This window comes from Lissotriton vulgaris, chromosome 8 (genome assembly GCF_964263255.1).
Source record: "Lissotriton vulgaris chromosome 8, aLisVul1.2, whole genome shotgun sequence".
Taxonomy (NCBI): Eukaryota; Metazoa; Chordata; class Amphibia; order Caudata; family Salamandridae; genus Lissotriton; species Lissotriton vulgaris.
The window spans coordinates 1304363696-1304382392 of record NC_141696.1 but is presented as its reverse complement, the minus strand read 5'-3'; the positions used below and the strand labels follow the sequence as shown (position 1 = coordinate 1304382392).

Below are 18697 nucleotides of genomic sequence, written 5' to 3'. Positions count from 1 at the left end.
TAGTCCTTCCTCGATCTACCGACCAGCATCCGTGACATTTTCATCATTGATATTAAAAATATCTGTAGTGTCCCGTCATCTTAGTAATAAAATTATGTACCATTGGAATAATAATTGAATAATATTCGATTCGGAAATTAATAGCACACGCTATATTATTAGTGCGTGTCTTTCCGATATCATCCGCCTATGTCCACACACATTCCTAACGTGGCATTACCACTGCAATGTTTTACCAACTATAAGAGAAACTTAAACTAAAGATACTGGTATTTAAACACATAAGCTGCTCTTTCCCTAAGCGCCATTTTGAAACAGGATTGATCCCTTGGAAATGTAGTCCTACTTCCTTTCGACTACCAGTACACCCCGTGATCGTTTCGCGCGCCAATCACTTCCTTTAAATATGGAAGCCTCTCAACGCTAGATACATTGTATCACACAGGAGGACGGGCCCCCACACGCCGGAAGACGAAGAAGACGAAGCAGCTACATCGTGCTGTCCGCATACACTGAGCCACACTAAGGTAAAGCCTTGTAGTTAGGATAAGATCGGTAGCACATACGGATCGCTTTCAGCCCTCCGGTGTGCGGGAACTTGCTGCTATTACGTAAATAGTAACTAACGAAGCTCTCTGAACTTATATCTTTCAGAGTGCCCTATCTTTCCGCATCTCAAGGCGGGATTTTAAAACCGAATACAGGCAGCACCTCGCCCTTTGATATATCAAGGTAACCCTAACTGTATATTACCTGTGGATAAGTTAGTAGAACGTACACCACACGGAAATGTGTAAAGTAGAACCCTTAAAGATGTAGCATAGCACCACTTATATATCTGCAATTCATCTTTTCAGAGCCTATTAGATCAGCAACAACTTTAAGGTGCCATCTACAGCATCCTCGTTACATACTTTAAGTCTACCATCCAATGTAGGCGCTAAATATAGGTAACTACTTTTATTTATATTTTGATATACATGCATATGTTTGGACCACTGTAGTCACCTTTGCAGTGAAACTATTAATAATATATGAGGAAAGAGTTTACTTTCTCACCATTCTTTTTCCATAGTGTTTTATGATATACACTGTGCTAGGATAACCCGAATATGGCTCATCACGTACCTATCTAATCAACCATCTCGTCAGCAATATTCATCCATCATACGTGGAATTTTGAGGTACTTAGTCATTATTATAAATATCTGTGCGTCACAGTGTACTTCATTACGTGGACGTGTGATGTAGGTCGGCATTTGCCTTCCCCCTTTCTCAATCGCTCCAACTTACAGAGGAGTTAATATAATGTATCAGTAATTTCACTGGAAGTGTGATGTAGGTTGCCCATGTCCCTTCCTTCTTTCTCAATCGCTCCAACTTACAGAGGAGATAATATAATGTATCAGTAATTTTATGGCAACCAGCAAAGATATTATCTCATTCATGCAATACAATTAGCACTTTAAGACAGAGTCACCGAGTGGTCGGTATATAAATTAACAAACTAAACACCTTGTTCCATCATTTTTGAAATAGATAAATTGTGTAGTTCCTTCCACATGTCATGAGCAATGTGTTATGCTATCTGTTTTGGCCAATAAGAAGCATAAGTTATATAACCAGTCCTTAACTATGCAACTTTCATCATTAGGAATCCCCCCATCAAAAAATCTTTTATATATACATCGTACGTCTTATGAAGACTCCACCTGGGTGTTTTTGCTGTATGGATAGAAGTCTACCTTTGTGAGTACACTCAACGAATTGAGCACTGTTGATTCAGTTTTGTAATGTTGCTGTATCCTCTTAAAAATTAGCTATTTGGAACGATATGTCTTGAATCAATCATATGTAATGAATCATAAAGATTCCCCTTGAAATAGCCTATAAGTGATTCTACTTTTAATGTCCCAGATAGAGACCCACGATTAGCTCTATGGAGAAAAGGGATAGCCCTTCACAATCATGAACGAGTCAGATACTGTACAATTGTAATAACATTGTGCTCATCAAAGGCTTTAAGTGTACATAACAATAGTCAAGGTCAGCTCTCATGTTAGGAATGTAGGTTTAAAACAAATGTATTTCGTAATAATAATTGTATACATAGATGTTTAGATAACAAAAAATTTTTTAAATTGTGTTTCAGGAATAGAAATTGTGTCTCCTGAAGAAGGCGTTCCCTCGCCGAAACGCGCGTCGAGTTCTTATGTTTGTTTTATTATCGATGTGATTAGTTGTATGCTTTTACCAATATTTTTTGTATCTTATGCTTTGTGAATTTTATGTTAATGTGTTACGATTATTGTATGTAATTTTGAAAAAGTCATTTTTAGATCTGTCATATTGGTTTGACCCTCTGTCACTTCTAATATGATTTTTTAAATATATAAAATAAAAATATACTTTTTATAATACCTACTTTAACTCTTCCCTATTGTTCCTTCTTGTTCCTTCTTGATAACTGCCTTGTCGTATCTGTACACTTATTAGTATAGACGTCCTAGAATTTTGTACACATGTTGCTACCCTGCCCTAGGAGTCTATAGATTGCTACTACCCAGGGGGTCCTTGCTATCCACATTTAAAAGTGGACTATTGCCCGTTTGTAAAATCCGGGCATGGAAACTTACTATTTTTGTTCTTAACAAAGCAAACCAGATTACCTTAACGTTCAGGGTTTTATTGTGCTTAAATACATTAATAGTTTATAGGTTTAGGGTTGTGATTTTATGCAGTATTGACTTTTACATGTATTCTAATTTTCCAGGCTTAGGATGCAACTAAAAACTTGTAATTAATTTAAGTTAAGTAATTTTAGGTAGCAGTTTTACTCACTTACTGCTCCTTATATCATTGCTAGTAATAAAATGGCTGTTTGTTTAGCTCCAAAAGGTTTACTCTAACCTGTTTTTTCACCAATGTTGAAGCATATTACTGATCCAGCCTGATCTCTCATTACATATTGAGTTGTACTGATACTGTCATGTATGAGGCTCCGCCTTTGAGGCTGCTCCTCTAAGGCTGCAGTATGCTTTTGTTGTATCAAGTAATTTTTCAAGGTTGTCAGGATCACAGCAGGAAGATAACTGAGCTTCTGATGATGGTACTCCATTATTGTGTGGAGGCTCAGCTGAAAAGTCTCAGAACTGAAAAGGACCTCCTAGAAGTACTTGAATCTAACTGGTTGGTGTGAGAGATTAGGTTTTTGTTGACTGGTGTATGAACCCTGGGTAAGCAACAACCACTATCCCCTGTAGGGTGAACCACAAAATGTCACTAAATTAACCTGTACTTAAACCTGGGTAGCTTGACACAAAAAACAACCAGGCTTAACTTACAGGCAATATGTAAAGTGTTTATGCAGCATAGTTAAACAAATTATTTGACTCCAAAACAACAATCCAATCAGTAGAACCGGAATTATACATTTTAAAATATTTTAGTAAAATCAAGTACCTAACCGATCAAAGCACCAACCTCTGACATCTAGTCTCGCATGACCCAGTCACAGTCTAAAAATATGACGGACCGCAATGGAGAGATACAAGAAGTGGGTTGGGTCCAGTCAGCCCTTACCTTCAGACTGTAAAGAAATGTTGAGAAAAATTTTCCGAGAAGGGAAAGTTCATGGGGCAAGGCTGCAGGTGGTGTCCGAGGAGGTAGCGTTGTCGGGGAACCATGAGTCAAAGCTGCAGTGAAGATTTCTACGTTCTGACTTAGCCCCTTTTTTAAAATCCGAAAATCTCTAGCGGGACGAGGGATAGAACTGTAGCCGAAGACATTTCCGAAAATTCAGAAAGCACTTTGGGCAGATTGGTGAAAAGGTTGGTCACAGTCTCCTCCTGGTTCTCATAGCAGTTTTTGTCCAAAAGGCCTCAGTTTTGGGATTTTGCCATCGGGCGCCTTAAGCACTACAACAAAGGGTCCTGGACTGGTGGTACACCACTCAGGGGTTCAGGACTCACTCAGGCTGTGTCCAGGTACGGGTTCTCGATGGGTCCCTGTGGCTCTGAACAGGAGGCAAGCAAACTAACCCTTGGAGTCACTCTGAAATTCCTGGGTTCAAGTGAAGATGCCGGGCTCAGCAGCTAGGCTGGACTCTGAGGGTTCAAGTTAGGCTCCAGGCTTTCTCTGTGGAAAGGTGTGGTGCAGCGGCCAGGGCAGCTGACTTTTGAGCACAGGGTTCACGGTTCAATCCCCAGCTCCTACGTCAGCTGAGCTCAGCACCATGTGACTCTGGGCAATAGCCCACTTAATTTCTACGACGGCCCCCAGCGCCTTGAGACCCGTAAGGGTGAGTAGTTGCGCTTTACAAATTCGGATTTACCCTGGGCGGTGTGAGTATCATCAAGAAAGTTCTTTGAAGTGCATGGAATTTCCTTACTCCCCTGCCCTGGCTCCAAGCTGGTTGCAGTGACTAATGTAGAGGTGCTAGGTCATTTGTGTTTAGGCAGATCACACCCTATTCAGTTGAAAGTGGAACTTTGCTCTGTCCCTATCTTGCCAGAAGATGTCCTATTCTGGCACACCAAATCCCTCTATTCTTTGACTGGCTAGGAGGAATTCACAAAATCTGTCCGTTACACCCAGTCAGGTGATCCAAGACAGGCTGCAGGCACAAAGGGGCTGGTGCAGGCAAATACAAACTTTCTAAAAGTGTCATTTTCAAAGTTGTTAATAAAAATATTACTTTCCAATCAAAGAGGATTTACATTACAATTCCATGGATACCAAACATGAACTAGATACCTGGTCCCAATCACATAAGTACTTATTAACTGTAATAAGGCAATCCAATATTATCCTATGGGACAGGTAGGCCTCACAGTAGTAATAATAATAATAATAATTCTGAGTTTCTAAAGCGCCTGGTTACACTTGCCAGTGTGTCCCCGCGCTATCAGGAACTGAGCAGCAACCTGGGTAGATGGAACAGTAGATGGAACGGGGATAGCCCTGCACCGGAAAATTAAGGCTTTGGGAACAGGAGAGTTTTCAGCTCCTTCCGGAACACCACCTCCGAGGGCGCCACACGAAGCTTATGTGAGAGGGAGTTCCATCTCCGTGCGGCTAAGGAACGGAAGGATCGCCCTCCCATTCTTGCCCTATTGATTCTAGGGACCGAGAGCAGGCCAACATCCACTGAGCCTGGTGGGCTTGTAGGGAAGAAGCAGATTGCGCAGAAAGCCCGGACCCTTGCCATGAACGATCCTGTGACTGACACAGAGTGCTTTGAACTCTATACGTTCCTTAATAGTGACAAACTAATTTAGGAGTTTTTACTACCAGGACATGTAATACCTAAAAGTACTTGTACTTGTCCAAAGTTTTAATTGCAATGCACCCTGCCCTATGAGCTACCTAGGGCCTACCATACTTTTGAAATATATGCAATAAAAAGGGAATGTAAGACTTGCCAAGAGGGTTACATAGCCAAGTCGAATTGGCAGTTCAAAAATGCATTCGGGCTGCAATGGCAGACCTGGGACATGTTTTAAGGTGCTACTTAAGTGAGTGGCACAATTTAAGTGCTGCAGCCTCACTAGTGGTACAAAAGGGGGTGGTGATGGACGGAGCATCTGAACCATTCAAACACTCACACCCAGTCAACAGATCTGGGTTTAATCCATCACCGTTCTTTAGCCCACTCTGCCACCCCAGTTCAGACATGGCTATATGCAAATCAGTCTGACCCTGTGCCTCATGGGAACAGTCCAGCCCGAACTGCCAAGCCATGCCTTCCCTTGACCGGAAACAAGCTTCCTAGGACCGGTTTCTGGCATTCCAGCCGTCTTCAGCCAGGCTTGCTTGAATCCAGTGGCAAAGTGAGCAAGGGACTCAAGTCTAAGCATACCCTGCCAACTTATGGCGAACAAAGCGGTACAAAAGTGGGTGGTGATGGACGGAGCATCTGAACCAATCAAACACTCACACCCAGTCAACAGATCTGGGTTTAATCCATCACCGTTCTTTAGCCCACTCTGCCACCCCAGTTCAGACATGGCCATATGCAAATCAGTCTGACCCTGTGCCTCATGGGAACAGTCCAGCCCGAACTGCCAAGCCATGCCTTCCCTGGACCGGAAACAAGCTTCCTAGGACCGGTTTCTGGCATTTCAGCCGTCTTCAGCCAGGCTTGCTTGAATCCAGTGGCAAAGTGAGCAAGGGACTCACGTCTGAGCATACCCTGCCAACTTATGGCGAACAAAGCGGTACAAAAGTAGGGTGGTGATGGACGGAGCATCAGAAGTCATGAGATCATTATATTGTAATTGTGATAACATATAGTGGGCAACTCTCGCAATGGGTTATTTTTGAGTATGAGTGGTAGTAAGGATGTAAAGTCAAGACAAACTGCGTAATGGAAAAATATCAAGGTGAAACTGTTAAAAATATAAAAATAATGTGGGCATGGGACAGGTAAAGATAGTGATATAATGTTAAAAATTATGAAAAGAAGGGAAATCAATGATATCATCTATTAAGGGATACTTAACATACACTAATATAAATGAATGATGAATATAATGGAAATCAATGAGACCATCTATTAAGGGATACTGAACATAGCTACTAAAAATATACAACAAAACATATGCATTATTATTTCTACCTCTAACACTAACCCTGATATTGTTTATATATCTAACTGTAACTCCACAATTAATCTGAACCCTAATACTAAACCTACGTATTAACTTTACTCCTATTCCTGAATCTAACTTCAATTTTGTTAGGATAAATTAAACTAAATTGAGTTAAAATATGAGACCGTAAATTGTGTAAAGATTATGCCTAAATGCTTATTTTGATTAATTATTTACTGTTATTCATAGTACATTTGAATGTGTTTATTTGAAAGAGAAAGCTAGTAAAAACTGAAAATGCCTTTTGAACTAGCCTTAAGACTAACTCCAACTCAACCACTAATAATCAAAGATTAAAATTGATTTTAAAACCTGGGAATTACTTCACGATGTTTTTCAGGTACTAAACTAATGAAATTGAATATATTAAAGTAAATTCAGCTAAAATGTGTTTTTTAAATTTAGAATATGATCATTGTATAAGAAACCAGTTTCTATGCACATCCCTTTCATTTGAAAAAGTGTGTAACATGGACTATTAGGAGTTTCATATTATTTTCTTTTGCTTGTGTTGAGGGCAACTAATCTTTTAGTGTGTACATACTTTGTCAGTTTGTGAGTTGTATGTCATAACGTTTCTGTGTTAGAGGTCAGCAATGTGTAGTAATTACTCTTTTTTTTTTATAGGTGCCTATGCATATGATTTAGCAAAATGGCAAAGCATATTGTACAATCTATATGATGCTCTGGTTAATGAGATAAACCAGATTGGTAGCAGGGGCAGGTATTCTTCAGGCTCACGCCATAAAGCTGTGAAAGAGAACCTGGTTTTATTGATATCCGACATTTGTCATCAGGTAAGAGACTTAGTGAATCTGTGTGTTTTATGGGTTAAATCATCCTTTATTAAGAAAACAATCCACAGACCTGTTTCACCTAAAACGGAGTCAACATTCAATATAAGTTACTTAGCTAACAGGAAGTGTCAACCTTAATAATACTCTGCTGGGTAATTAATGCCATGAAATTGGTTTGTGGTTAGGTGTTTCTAAAAGCGATCGCAGATAAAATGTAAATCCCCTCACATGGAGAAATTTAGCATTACGCCTTCCATTCTCTGAGTTTGCATTGGGTAGAGGGCAGTTAGTTGGGTAACATTAATGGAAGAGTAGGATTGGGACTGGGGGTATGGTGGCTGAGCTGCTAGGAAAACTGACATCTTCATTTTGCAGATGAAACGTGCTGTAAAGTCTGAGTGGATATCTGAGTGGATGACTGGGTGGCGAGAGAAAGTTGTTGATAATGGAAGTCTAAACAGGTGATTAGATCTTGTAACAGGAGAGTTAGCCTTGTTTAGTGCACACATTTTGTAGGTGAAGGCTAATTTGGAGCTACCTGGGTGTTCAGTAGCTTTAGAGTGTCACTATTTGTGGAAGGGCACCCACATTTTTGTTTTCACAGAGCGAATAGTAGAAGAGTACTGTGAGAAATGTGGTGCAAGCAATTAGTACAAGATTTCTCTACAGGAATTAATACGTTGCCATAATGTGTAAAATAAACTGCTCTATTGTGAGATTTTCTATGTATTTCTTCACATATTGTTCTTGCTCGAACTGGACAACACAGGTCAGACAGTAGGTTCAAACTACCTAATATATTCCTATTTCATGTAACAAATATTTATATAGTTGATTAATGTACATGCATATTTGTGTTTCCATGATTACTCAAAATGTTTTCAACAATTTAAAAATGAAAGGCATTCAGGTTTTACAGGTCAGAATATACTTCACAAGGGTAGAAATGTAATGTTCATATTCTACTTTATTTACAAGGGGTGGGAGGTGACACTGGATCAAATGCCTTATATCAGGTGGTTAACTGGAATTAATTTCAATGTCTGTAATAGATTTCCTTATTTTAGGCAATATATTTCTGTATTATAGGCTGTTTTGAATGTGCTTTGGCACTTTGGAACTGAGCCTTCTTTAGTAAAGGGTAGTATATAATGATAAAAACATACACATTGAACTTTGTATTAATATACATTCAAGCTTATTTAAGTCTGAACTATAATCGGCTAATGAATATGTGTGTGCTAATCAAATGTGGAGTATACTATTACTACTTATATTACTCTGTAATCTATATATTACATACATGTCCTACATCTCTCAATGAGTTATCCTAAGGGAAGGCATTTCTTTTTCTTAAAATTCATGTGCTGGTTTTTAATCCAACTACTTACATTGCTAATATGAACCTCATGTCATACCAACACCCTTTATTTGTAAAGTGTAAACTTTGTTGTCTCTTACCTAACTTTTAACATTATGTTAGCATTTGATTATGCCTAGGTGGTAATACTGGATACTTGGGTTCTAACTCAGCCGTACCTTGAGCAACATAACGGACCCCGCCCTTCGATCCAATCATCCAACCCTCACTGGCAACCTAATGACAGACCTACCCACATTTGACAACTGGATCACTGACTGTGCCAACATCCTGGTCCCATGAAAAAATTCAGAGTCTCCAAATGCCACGGCAAGCAGATTGAAAAAGAAGATGGTGGACCAGTCGAGACAACACTTCCAGAGAGACCTACAAATCCGCACTTGGACGATAGCATGCACAGGTCAAAGAGTTTAGGATAGCGGCCCTCATGATCAGGCTCGAATCCTGCTCAAAACAACCAAAAAACTTGCCAACATCGTCAAGCAATACACCAACCCAACGGCCTCTGCCAACACAATCACCCCTCTCAAACTTCTTCCACGACAAAATCCTCACTATCTACTCCAACTTCACAACCCAGCCCACCATTGAAGAGATCACCAGGCAACCTCGCCCTACCACCTGTAGCACCCACCTACTAACAAGTTGGAGTCCACTCACTGCAGAAGACACCACAAGAATGATACAGTCCATCCACTCAGGATCTCCCTTAAACCCCTACCCTCATCACATGTACAAGCTGGGAGGCCCACTGATCAGCGCCAACGTTCCCATCACCTTCAACTTGTCCATCCCCAGTAGATACTTCCCAGACAGATAGAAACGAGTGGAGGTCACCACTCTGCTGACGAAACCCTCGGCCAGTCCCAGTGATCTCAGCAATTACAGGCCCATCTTTCTCCTTCCCTTCCTAGCCAAAGTCATGTAGAAAGAGATCATCAAGCAACTCTCCACCCATCTTGAAGAGCACCACCCCCTGGACTCCACCCAGTCAGGAGTCCGCAGCAACTGCAGCACTGAGACCGCCCTCCTAGCAGCAACAGATGACATTCGCCTCACCATAAAAAGAGGAGAAACCGCTGCACTTGTGCTTCTTGGCAGCGTGCAACACGGTCTCTCACGGAACACTCATCGCCAGACTTCAGATGTTCCAAGGACTCTCGCCCTCAGTTGGATCTCCTCCATCCTCGGCAACAGAATGCAACGGGTCAGACTCTCAACTTTCACCTCTGCACTCAGGAAACTTATCAACAGAATGCAACTGGTCAGACTCTCAACTTTCCCTTCTGCACTCAGGAAACTTACCTGTGGAGTCCCTCCACGGCTCCTCCCTCAGCCCAACACTGTTCAACGTTTAAATGGCACCTTTCGCCTGTATCATAAGAATCCACACATTAACATCGTCACCTATGCTAATGACACTCAGCTCATCCTCCCCCTCACTGAAAAGAACAACACCAGGAACAGTTTCACTGCCTGCATGACCAGCTTAGCAAACTGGATGCGAGAGAACGGCCTCAAACTTAGCACAGATAAAACAGAAGTTCTGATCTATGGAAGTAAGAACTCCACATCAGACTCCTCTTGGTGGCCACCCGAATTGGGTACTGCACCCATCCCACAGACCATGCCAGGAACTGCGGTATCATCCTTGACAACAAGCTCTTGATGAACAAATAAGTCAAATCTGTGATAAAATCCTGTTGTGCCATCCTCAGAGTCCTCCACAAAACCTTCAAATGGCTCCCCACACACTTCAGACACACAGTCACCCAAGCCCGATTCACATGCTGTCTACACTACGGCAATGCACTATATGCTGGCATCTCCAGACAACTCACTCAAGGACTCCAAACTATCCAAAACACCACTACCAGTCTCATCCTAGACATCCTGAGCAGGGCACACATCATGTCTCACCTCGCGAAACTGCACTGATGCTACCCATCCATAAATGCTGCCTATTCAAGCTCCTCACCCATGCCTACAGAGCTCTTCCCCAAAGCAGGATAAATTTACCTCAACAACAAACTCCATCTCTACCAAGCCTCCAGACACATATGGTTCACTTCACTCTGCCTTGCACGAATCCCCCACATTTGCAGAAGCAAGACAGAAGGGTTGTGCTTTTTCATCATCGTGGCCAAAAGCTGGAGTGAATTCTTGCTATATATCTAGACCGCCTCTCCACTCTTCAACTTCCTCAAGAGGCAGAAAACCTGAATGTTCAACTAGGAGCACCTCCAGAGCTACACTCCTGCTCTGTTGCCTGGATACTTTCAGGGGTGATAAGCTGCATCCTACAAATCTCCATAAATTAATATGACTATGGGATTAGGTGCACATTTCTATCTCCATGTGTTTCATTTCGCCTCCCTTCTGAATTTGTAAGCACTAACAAATGGCTTTATAAATAATAGCGTTATGAGCTATGCAAGAGCTCCATTCGTGCTTGTATATTTTATAGTTTAGATTCAAATAATTTATATTGAACTATAAAGGAGCACAACAAATCCAGCACTAAATTCCAGATATAACACAACAAAACATGAGTTGCATTAAGTCCCTGACCAAACCCCGGCCAGTAACACAGACCCGGCCCTTACACAGACATCGTTCTTCATGTGGTAAATATTTCACTTTATGGATAAATGAGGGCGGGAAACAGGACGAAAAATAATGGTTGGGGAGCAGTGATCTATAGGAGGCGCAGGAAAAGGAAATTGGGAACTAGGGGAAACCATAGGAGACAATTAGGGTAAAGGCCACAACTTCTAGGTTTCTCCAGCTCAACCCAACATTTACGTTCTCTACTGCTCCTCGACTCCCAATGGCTTTAGAAATGTTTAGGTTGGAGTCACACTCATACCTTAACAAACATGTCCTAGAACATTATTCATCAGATGATACATCAGAGCGTGCTCTCCGAGTTCAGAAAAGATTGCACTGATATCGGCGTGTGTCAAAACACAGGACTTGCTCTTTCTCATCACTTTCAGGTGTGGAGGCTGAGACAAAGAAGCTGATGTGCGCACTTCATGCCTTTTCTTCTTGCCTGAGTTGCTTGAGTTGCAGAACTGGAAATAGGAGAACATGCCTTTCATCTGCTTGCCATTCTGCTGGAAGAGCTCCACCTTCTTCCGAAATGGGTCTTGGATGTCAGGGTCATGGAAAACCTCAGTGATCGTCCACGCACCTCCCACTGTCCAAGGTTCCGTGGGTTTTCGATATGCTGTTTTAATTAGGGGAAGTGACACATTATGTCTTGACCAATTGTATTCCAACAGGGATCCTTAGACAAGAGACCAAAGTGGCAATGATTTTTAGCTCCGACCTGCAGACCTTTATCAAGTTACACAACTTTTACACTGGGCCTGTATTCCCATGGTGAGGCTAGGAGGGAAGCAGTAGATGACGGGAATTGAGGATATAATGGCTGATGGAGATACACTTAAGGCTGTCTCCCGATTGTACTGTGTCTTAAATAGGCCTGTTGCTATTACAGATATGTCTTATGTGGGACATTGGTCCCAAGACCTGTCCTTCAGGCTGACAGTCAGACTAGCTTTTGATACGCGTGATGGCAGCAAAGTCCTCCCTCTGTCTGCAATACAATGTCAATTCCTTCAAGCTTATGTTACGGTGGTACCTCACCCCAGTCCAAATAAAAAGTGATCTATAGCACGTCTGATGAATTCTGGAGGAGATGTACTACCAAGGGAACGTATATGCATATGTGGTGGGATTGCCCGCAGGTATGGTCTTTTTGGGATCGGGTGTTTGAGTGCATACAGAACATTACCAACATCAGCATTCCTTGTTCGCTTCAGGAGGCTCTTTTAGGCCACATGGGCACCAATGACCTTCTTTCCCCTTCCCGGGCAGTGCAAAAGTTGATCATGCCTCTTCCAATGGTGGCATGCCTTGTGATAGCTCTAGACTAGTGGTGGGTGAAGGCCTGGTCCATTTATGCAGTGGAAAGATTCACAACTATCCAGAGGGACTCCGTATGCAGGTTTGAAAACGTATAGACACCATTTATGACGTATGTGAAATGAGCCAGAGACTTGATCCAGCCCCTTTTTTTGCTGTAGCAAGCTGGGTATGAGGCTCTGTTATTGGGATGAGAGGGATATAGATGTCTGTTCAAACTCACTGGAAATTTCTATTTGGATTTATGCTCTGTTGTACCATTAGATCCAGTGGGAATGCTAATGAATGATTTGCTCTACTCTTTTTACACCTGTGCTGTAGTCACGTACTGGTTTAAAAATGTATAAATAAAGATATAAAAAAATAAATAAAAAATTGCTGCATCTGTGGGAGATGGAGTCGTTGTGATGGCAGAAGGCATCATGGAAAATGGAACTTTGAGTAATTTACAGGAGGGGTTCTTATTGTATTTTACTGGATGTCTGGTATTTTGTTTTAAAGTCTAGTCAGGAACAGCCATACGCTTGGGCCTAATTACGACTTTCGGCGGTACGTTACTGTTGCTGCACCACCAACAGTCACCGCTGCCGCCCGCCCGCCAGAATGTAATTGTTAAGTGGTCTGGTGAGCGGGCGCATGGCGGTCCCCTAGCAGTGGCTTAGAAAACAGGAACCGCAATGGGACTGCACAACAAGGTTCCTGCATGGCATGGACTTGAAAGTCCATGATATTCAGGACCTGTGCATGCACACAGGGGGGCATATAATGTACCACCCTGCATGCATCCCCATGCAGAGGAACTCTGTAGTGCCCCCTTTGTTTCCTCTCCGTCACGATGTTCATGGAGTAGGAACCTCCATGACATGCCTGCAGAGAGGAAACTTATAATATAATTGGTGGGACCTCGGCGGCGGTCCGACCTCCCTACTTGTACTGGGGCGATAGGAGCGGCGATGGCTGGACTGCCGCTCCACCATGAATCTGGTGGTCCTAAGATCGCCAGACTCTGTATCAGGCCCTTAATCTTTTAACTTGTTTTGATTAACCACATGGCTGCTAGGCGTTTTCCGGTCCTGTGCTGAGATATGCAGAATGCCATCATTCATGACGAGCTGGCCTTGTCATCCGCGCACGGCAGGTAAGCGCCATGACGAGCCCAGCTCGTCATTAGCTTCGAAGGGGTTAAACAGATTATAGCAACAACAGTTGACACACCAAATATAGAGGTACACTTTCAAATTAATCTCACTTAATGTCACAGGGTTAGGCTCTTCCAACAAGAGGTAAAATTCTGAAGTTACAAAAAGCGACATGACTCAGACCTTATTTTTCTACAGCATACCCATTTATTGTGTAAGAACCTCTTTAGAATGAAAAATGGAGAGTACCCTGTGAAATATTGGTTAGCGAGACCCTCTATGTCAGCAGGAGTGGCAATCCTGGACAAATGTAGTATGGAAGGGAGAAGGAAACCATAACAAGAGACCCTGAGTGACTCTCCCTTACGGTACATACACAGAGAGACCACTCTTCCACTACATACATAATTATCTATCTATCTTTCAAATACCAGTCAAGGTGTTATGGAAGGAGTGCGGATTGAAGTAATTTTGAGAGGGGACTTTCATCTAGCATGAGACCCAAATTGGGATAGAGTTAGTTCTATGGGCCATTTAATGAGAGTCTCTTACAAAAGCTTGATCAGGCTTCTAACGGAGTGAGGGTTGGAAGTCACCTGGTGAAAATTACACCAAGAAGCCAGAGTCTCTTGTTTTACTTCAATAGAACCTATTTTTGGATAGATTGTTTTCGTTCACAGTTATTGCTGTGCAGATTAATATCTGCAGACACTTTGCTGCCAGATGATAGACATGTCTTATGTTTCTTGAGAAAACAACGCACAAGTTCTCCCAGGAACCAATTGTTGAATTTCCTCAGATTTCCTTCAAGAACTGTGAAGACTTGAAAATCTTACACTTATATACATAGACAGCGGGTAATCCCAAGTGGTCAATTGAATATAAAGTGAATGAATAAAGTAGAACAGACAATACTGAAATTAGGCCGCACCTTTTACAGAATGGTAATAGGGTGGGAGCCCTGCAACCATGACAACTATGGGTTCAGCAGACTAAAATGTTAATTAGAAAGAATAAAATGATTATATAGTGGTGTTACAATTAATGAGAAACCTAAAACAAGAGTTTAGAAATTTCTCCGAAGTTTATATTCCCAAGATGATACAACAATCAAAACTTTTTTGAAACAATGGCGATCAACAAAATTCCCTCGGCCCTAACAGGATCCCCATAGAATGGTTTAAATGAAGCACAACAACACTTGCGCCCTATCTTGGAGCAATGTTTGAGGCCAGTCTGGAGGTGAGGGAGCTACCACAAAACCAAAGATGGCAACCATAGTGGCCATCCACAAACCTGGTAAGCAACCGAAGGAGTGCGCCTTCTATGGGCCCATCTCTCTAATAAATGCTCAACCCAAAAATATTGGCCAAACCATGGCCAATAGACTTATGCTTTATCTAGCCAAATTAATACACCCAGACCAATCTGGATTCATGCCGGGGAGAAATACGGCCCTAACTTTGAGACGCCTCCGTAGTGTCCTAGGGCGCAAACATACTATACAAGAAGGCGCCATCGTGCTCTCCTTGGATGCGAGACTGGCATTTGATACGGTCGAGTGGCCCTTCTTGTTTGCCGCTCTCAAGAAACTGGGCTTTGGGCCAACATTCTACTCCTGGATACGACTACTTTATACTAATCCCCTGGCACATGTAGTAGCAAATTTGCACATGTCCAGAGAATTTGTTACATCGGGGCACACAACAAGGTTGCCCGTTATCACCACTGCTCTTCGACCTAATACTAGAGCCCCAGGCAGCCTTGGTGAAACAAGACCCGGTCATTCCGCGGGCTCCGCTGGACTGCCAATTGTGAGGACTGTGTATCTCTGTACGCAGATGATATCCTCCTATACCTGGCCTCTCCTAGACGATCTCTGTATTGTCTCTTGGCCATTTGTGAATCCTACAGGAGATACTCAGGATACACAATAAATTGGGCAAAATCTGTGCTATATGTCTTGCATGGACCTCCGCCGCGATTGCCAACTTGGTGCAATGTGACGATAGTGACGGATCATTTTAAATACTTGGGTATACACATCACGCACAATACAGAGGTTTTTACAACCCTAAATCTCCAAGCCCCCTTACAACGGCTCCAAAGAGACACCAAACGCTGGCAGTCGCTACCGCTGGTGCTCCTGGGAAGGGCGGCGCTCTTCAAAATGATGGCGCTACCATGCTTCCTTTACGCCCTTCAAAGTACACCCTTCCAGGCCCCCAGTCCTACTTTCTCACCTTAGAGGCGAAGGTCACCAAGCTCCTCTGGAATAGCAAGCTAGCCCGTATAGCAATGGTAAATCTATACCGAACATGGCATGATGGCAGAATAGCTCTCCCAAGTGTCCAGACATACTACTGGGCGTCCCAACTAATTGTGATTAATCACTGGCTGCACATCTCTCACACAGACCCAGCTTACAGTCTGGACAGGGTGGAACTGGGAGACGGGGGGCCCGTACCATGCACTATGCAACAAACCGCGGACCCTGCTAGGCCCGACGAACCACACGCTCCAGATATGGTGTATAGCATGTAGGAAACTGGGATGGAAAAACACAATTACACAAGCAATGCTGCTTTGGGTCACGGACAGATTGGGCAGGTTGGGCAGAGTAAGGGCTTTCAGCGCTGGAATGCTATTGGCAGAACAATTCCATTACTACCAAGTAAAACACGCCTTAGGCAGCAATCCCCACTGACCCTAACCTGCCTGAGGCCTCACCACTAGAAGACAGACTACTCACGGAACATATGGATAAGAAAGCAATCTCTTTGACGAATCGAAAATTATTAATAACATGGCTGACCCCATGCAAAAGTTCAGAGACCAGTGGAGCGAGGAGTTGGGAGAATTAAACGACACTGACTGGCAGGACGTTTTGGCTTCACTTAGGGAGGTGGCTAGCCCATCCAGACTCCACCTGATACAGCTTAAGATCTTGGATAGAATTTATTACACAAGGCCAGAGCGTTACAAAATAGGGAAAAAAGATAACCAACCTTGTGTGAGGGGATGAGGGGCGACCAGCACTTTCTTCCACACTATCTGGGACTGCCCTGCCATAAAAATATATTGCGAAAAAGAAGAACAAGGGAGACCCTACTCACAACGGAACCAGGGTAACATGTATATCCAAAGAACAATGGTTCCTGTGGCATAACAACTTGTACAATTTATATTTAGTACAGCAGCTAAATAGCGTTTTTAAATATCATAGAAAAGGGGCTTGGCAAAGAAAAAAGCACACTCATACCAGATTCTGAAAAATGCTTTTATAATTCACATAAGGCAGTTATATCAACGACATATATACAAAAAAGTGCAATGTGTCCCCAGTGATATTGTGAGCGAAAACAACAACCACATAGACAATATGTGAACTGTACAATTTTTCGACTATGAATATTTACAAGAGGGAAATGACCAAGCGCAACAATAAATCAATTTGTAATCAGTGACTATCTACAATCATAGAGCACTGTGTTTTAAGGGTTCATTCCCTATGGCGTCGACGGCGTTTCGACCTATTAGATGAAGGTCTCGTCAGGACTAGACAGTGAGGGACATCTACAAGGAGAAGTGAAAAAGTGTATAAATATGTGTATAGTCGTATTAATTGATAAGAGTATATGAATTAAATATAAAGGGATGTACCTCGTGGTGTCTTTAATTACAACCCATGCGTGATAAAGTAATACTAGAAACAACTTACAGTGAACCCAGCCGGGCACTGTCAAGAAGCAAGGCAAAACAGGTATTAATGATGTCACATTCACTGAGATATACGCAACAAAGAGCAAAAACGTCATGTTCAAGGACTTACCACTGTCATGGAATTGTGTGGTAGTCCTATATGAGGGCTTGCGGTCAGTGCCGATGTAACAGGGAGATACCTGACAATACAAGTGCACAAATTATTTTCGGCGCGTCTAAATGCTCAGCAGAGGCTCTAATACCGCTGCGGATGTCAGTAAGGGTCTTAGAATAGATTCCTACCTGTTTGGAAGGATAAACCCGCTTGGTAGCGTTTTCCCGGTCGTCTGTAAAATGACAGAATGTTATGTTATGTTATGTTATTAACTTTTTGTATAGCGCACAGATGCCGCAGCCAAGAGGCGTCCCGGCGCTTTTGGAGATAGAAGACATAACACAACAGAGATGACCAAAACACAGAGCTATACAGCAGAGAATAAATGGGTTTTTAATTGTTTCCTAAACTGAAACAAATCGTGGATGGAACGGAGTGAAGCAGGCAAAGAGTTCCATAAAGTAGCCGCCATCACCGAGAAAGAGCGTCCACCCATTCTGGACTTTTTAAAACGAGGAACAATGGCCAGATTAGACCCTGCAGACCGCAGAGCTCTTGCGGGGACATAGTGGAGGATGGTCTGGGTGAGAATGGGGGGGGAGGCCAAATTGAGAATTTTAAAAGTGAGGCACAAAGCCTTGAACTTAATTCTTTGGCCTACTGGTAGCCAATGAAGGTCACGGATAGTACTGCGAGCTGAAACAAATTTGGGGAGGCCGACCAGCATCCTAGCCGCCGAATTTTGTACCCGCTGAAGACGGGCAAGCTCAGCTTGATTAACGCCCAGAAACAGAGAACTGGCGTAGTCCAATCTGGTCAACACCAGAGCTTGGACTATGATCTGCCTGGTATCCGCGTCAAAAAATTTAAAAATAGGCCGTAGGCTTTGTAGAGCGCCAAAGCAGATTCCTGCAACACGTTTAATGTGGGGAATAAAAGACAATTGATTGTCAAGCCAGACGCCCAAATTTCTGACT

General features: G+C 42.7%; 1 protein-coding gene across 1 annotated transcript in view; it reads left to right on the top strand.

Annotated features, from left to right (window-relative positions):
- The window catches only part of ATM (ATM serine/threonine kinase), a 1399724-nt gene that overhangs the window by 168984 nt on the left and 1212043 nt on the right, over positions 1-18697 (top strand). The window contains exon 8 of the mRNA XM_086935231.1: positions 7281-7450. Within this exon, the coding sequence (XP_086791357.1) occupies positions 7281-7450 (170 nt within the window). The remainder of the gene's footprint in view (positions 1-7280; positions 7451-18697) is intronic.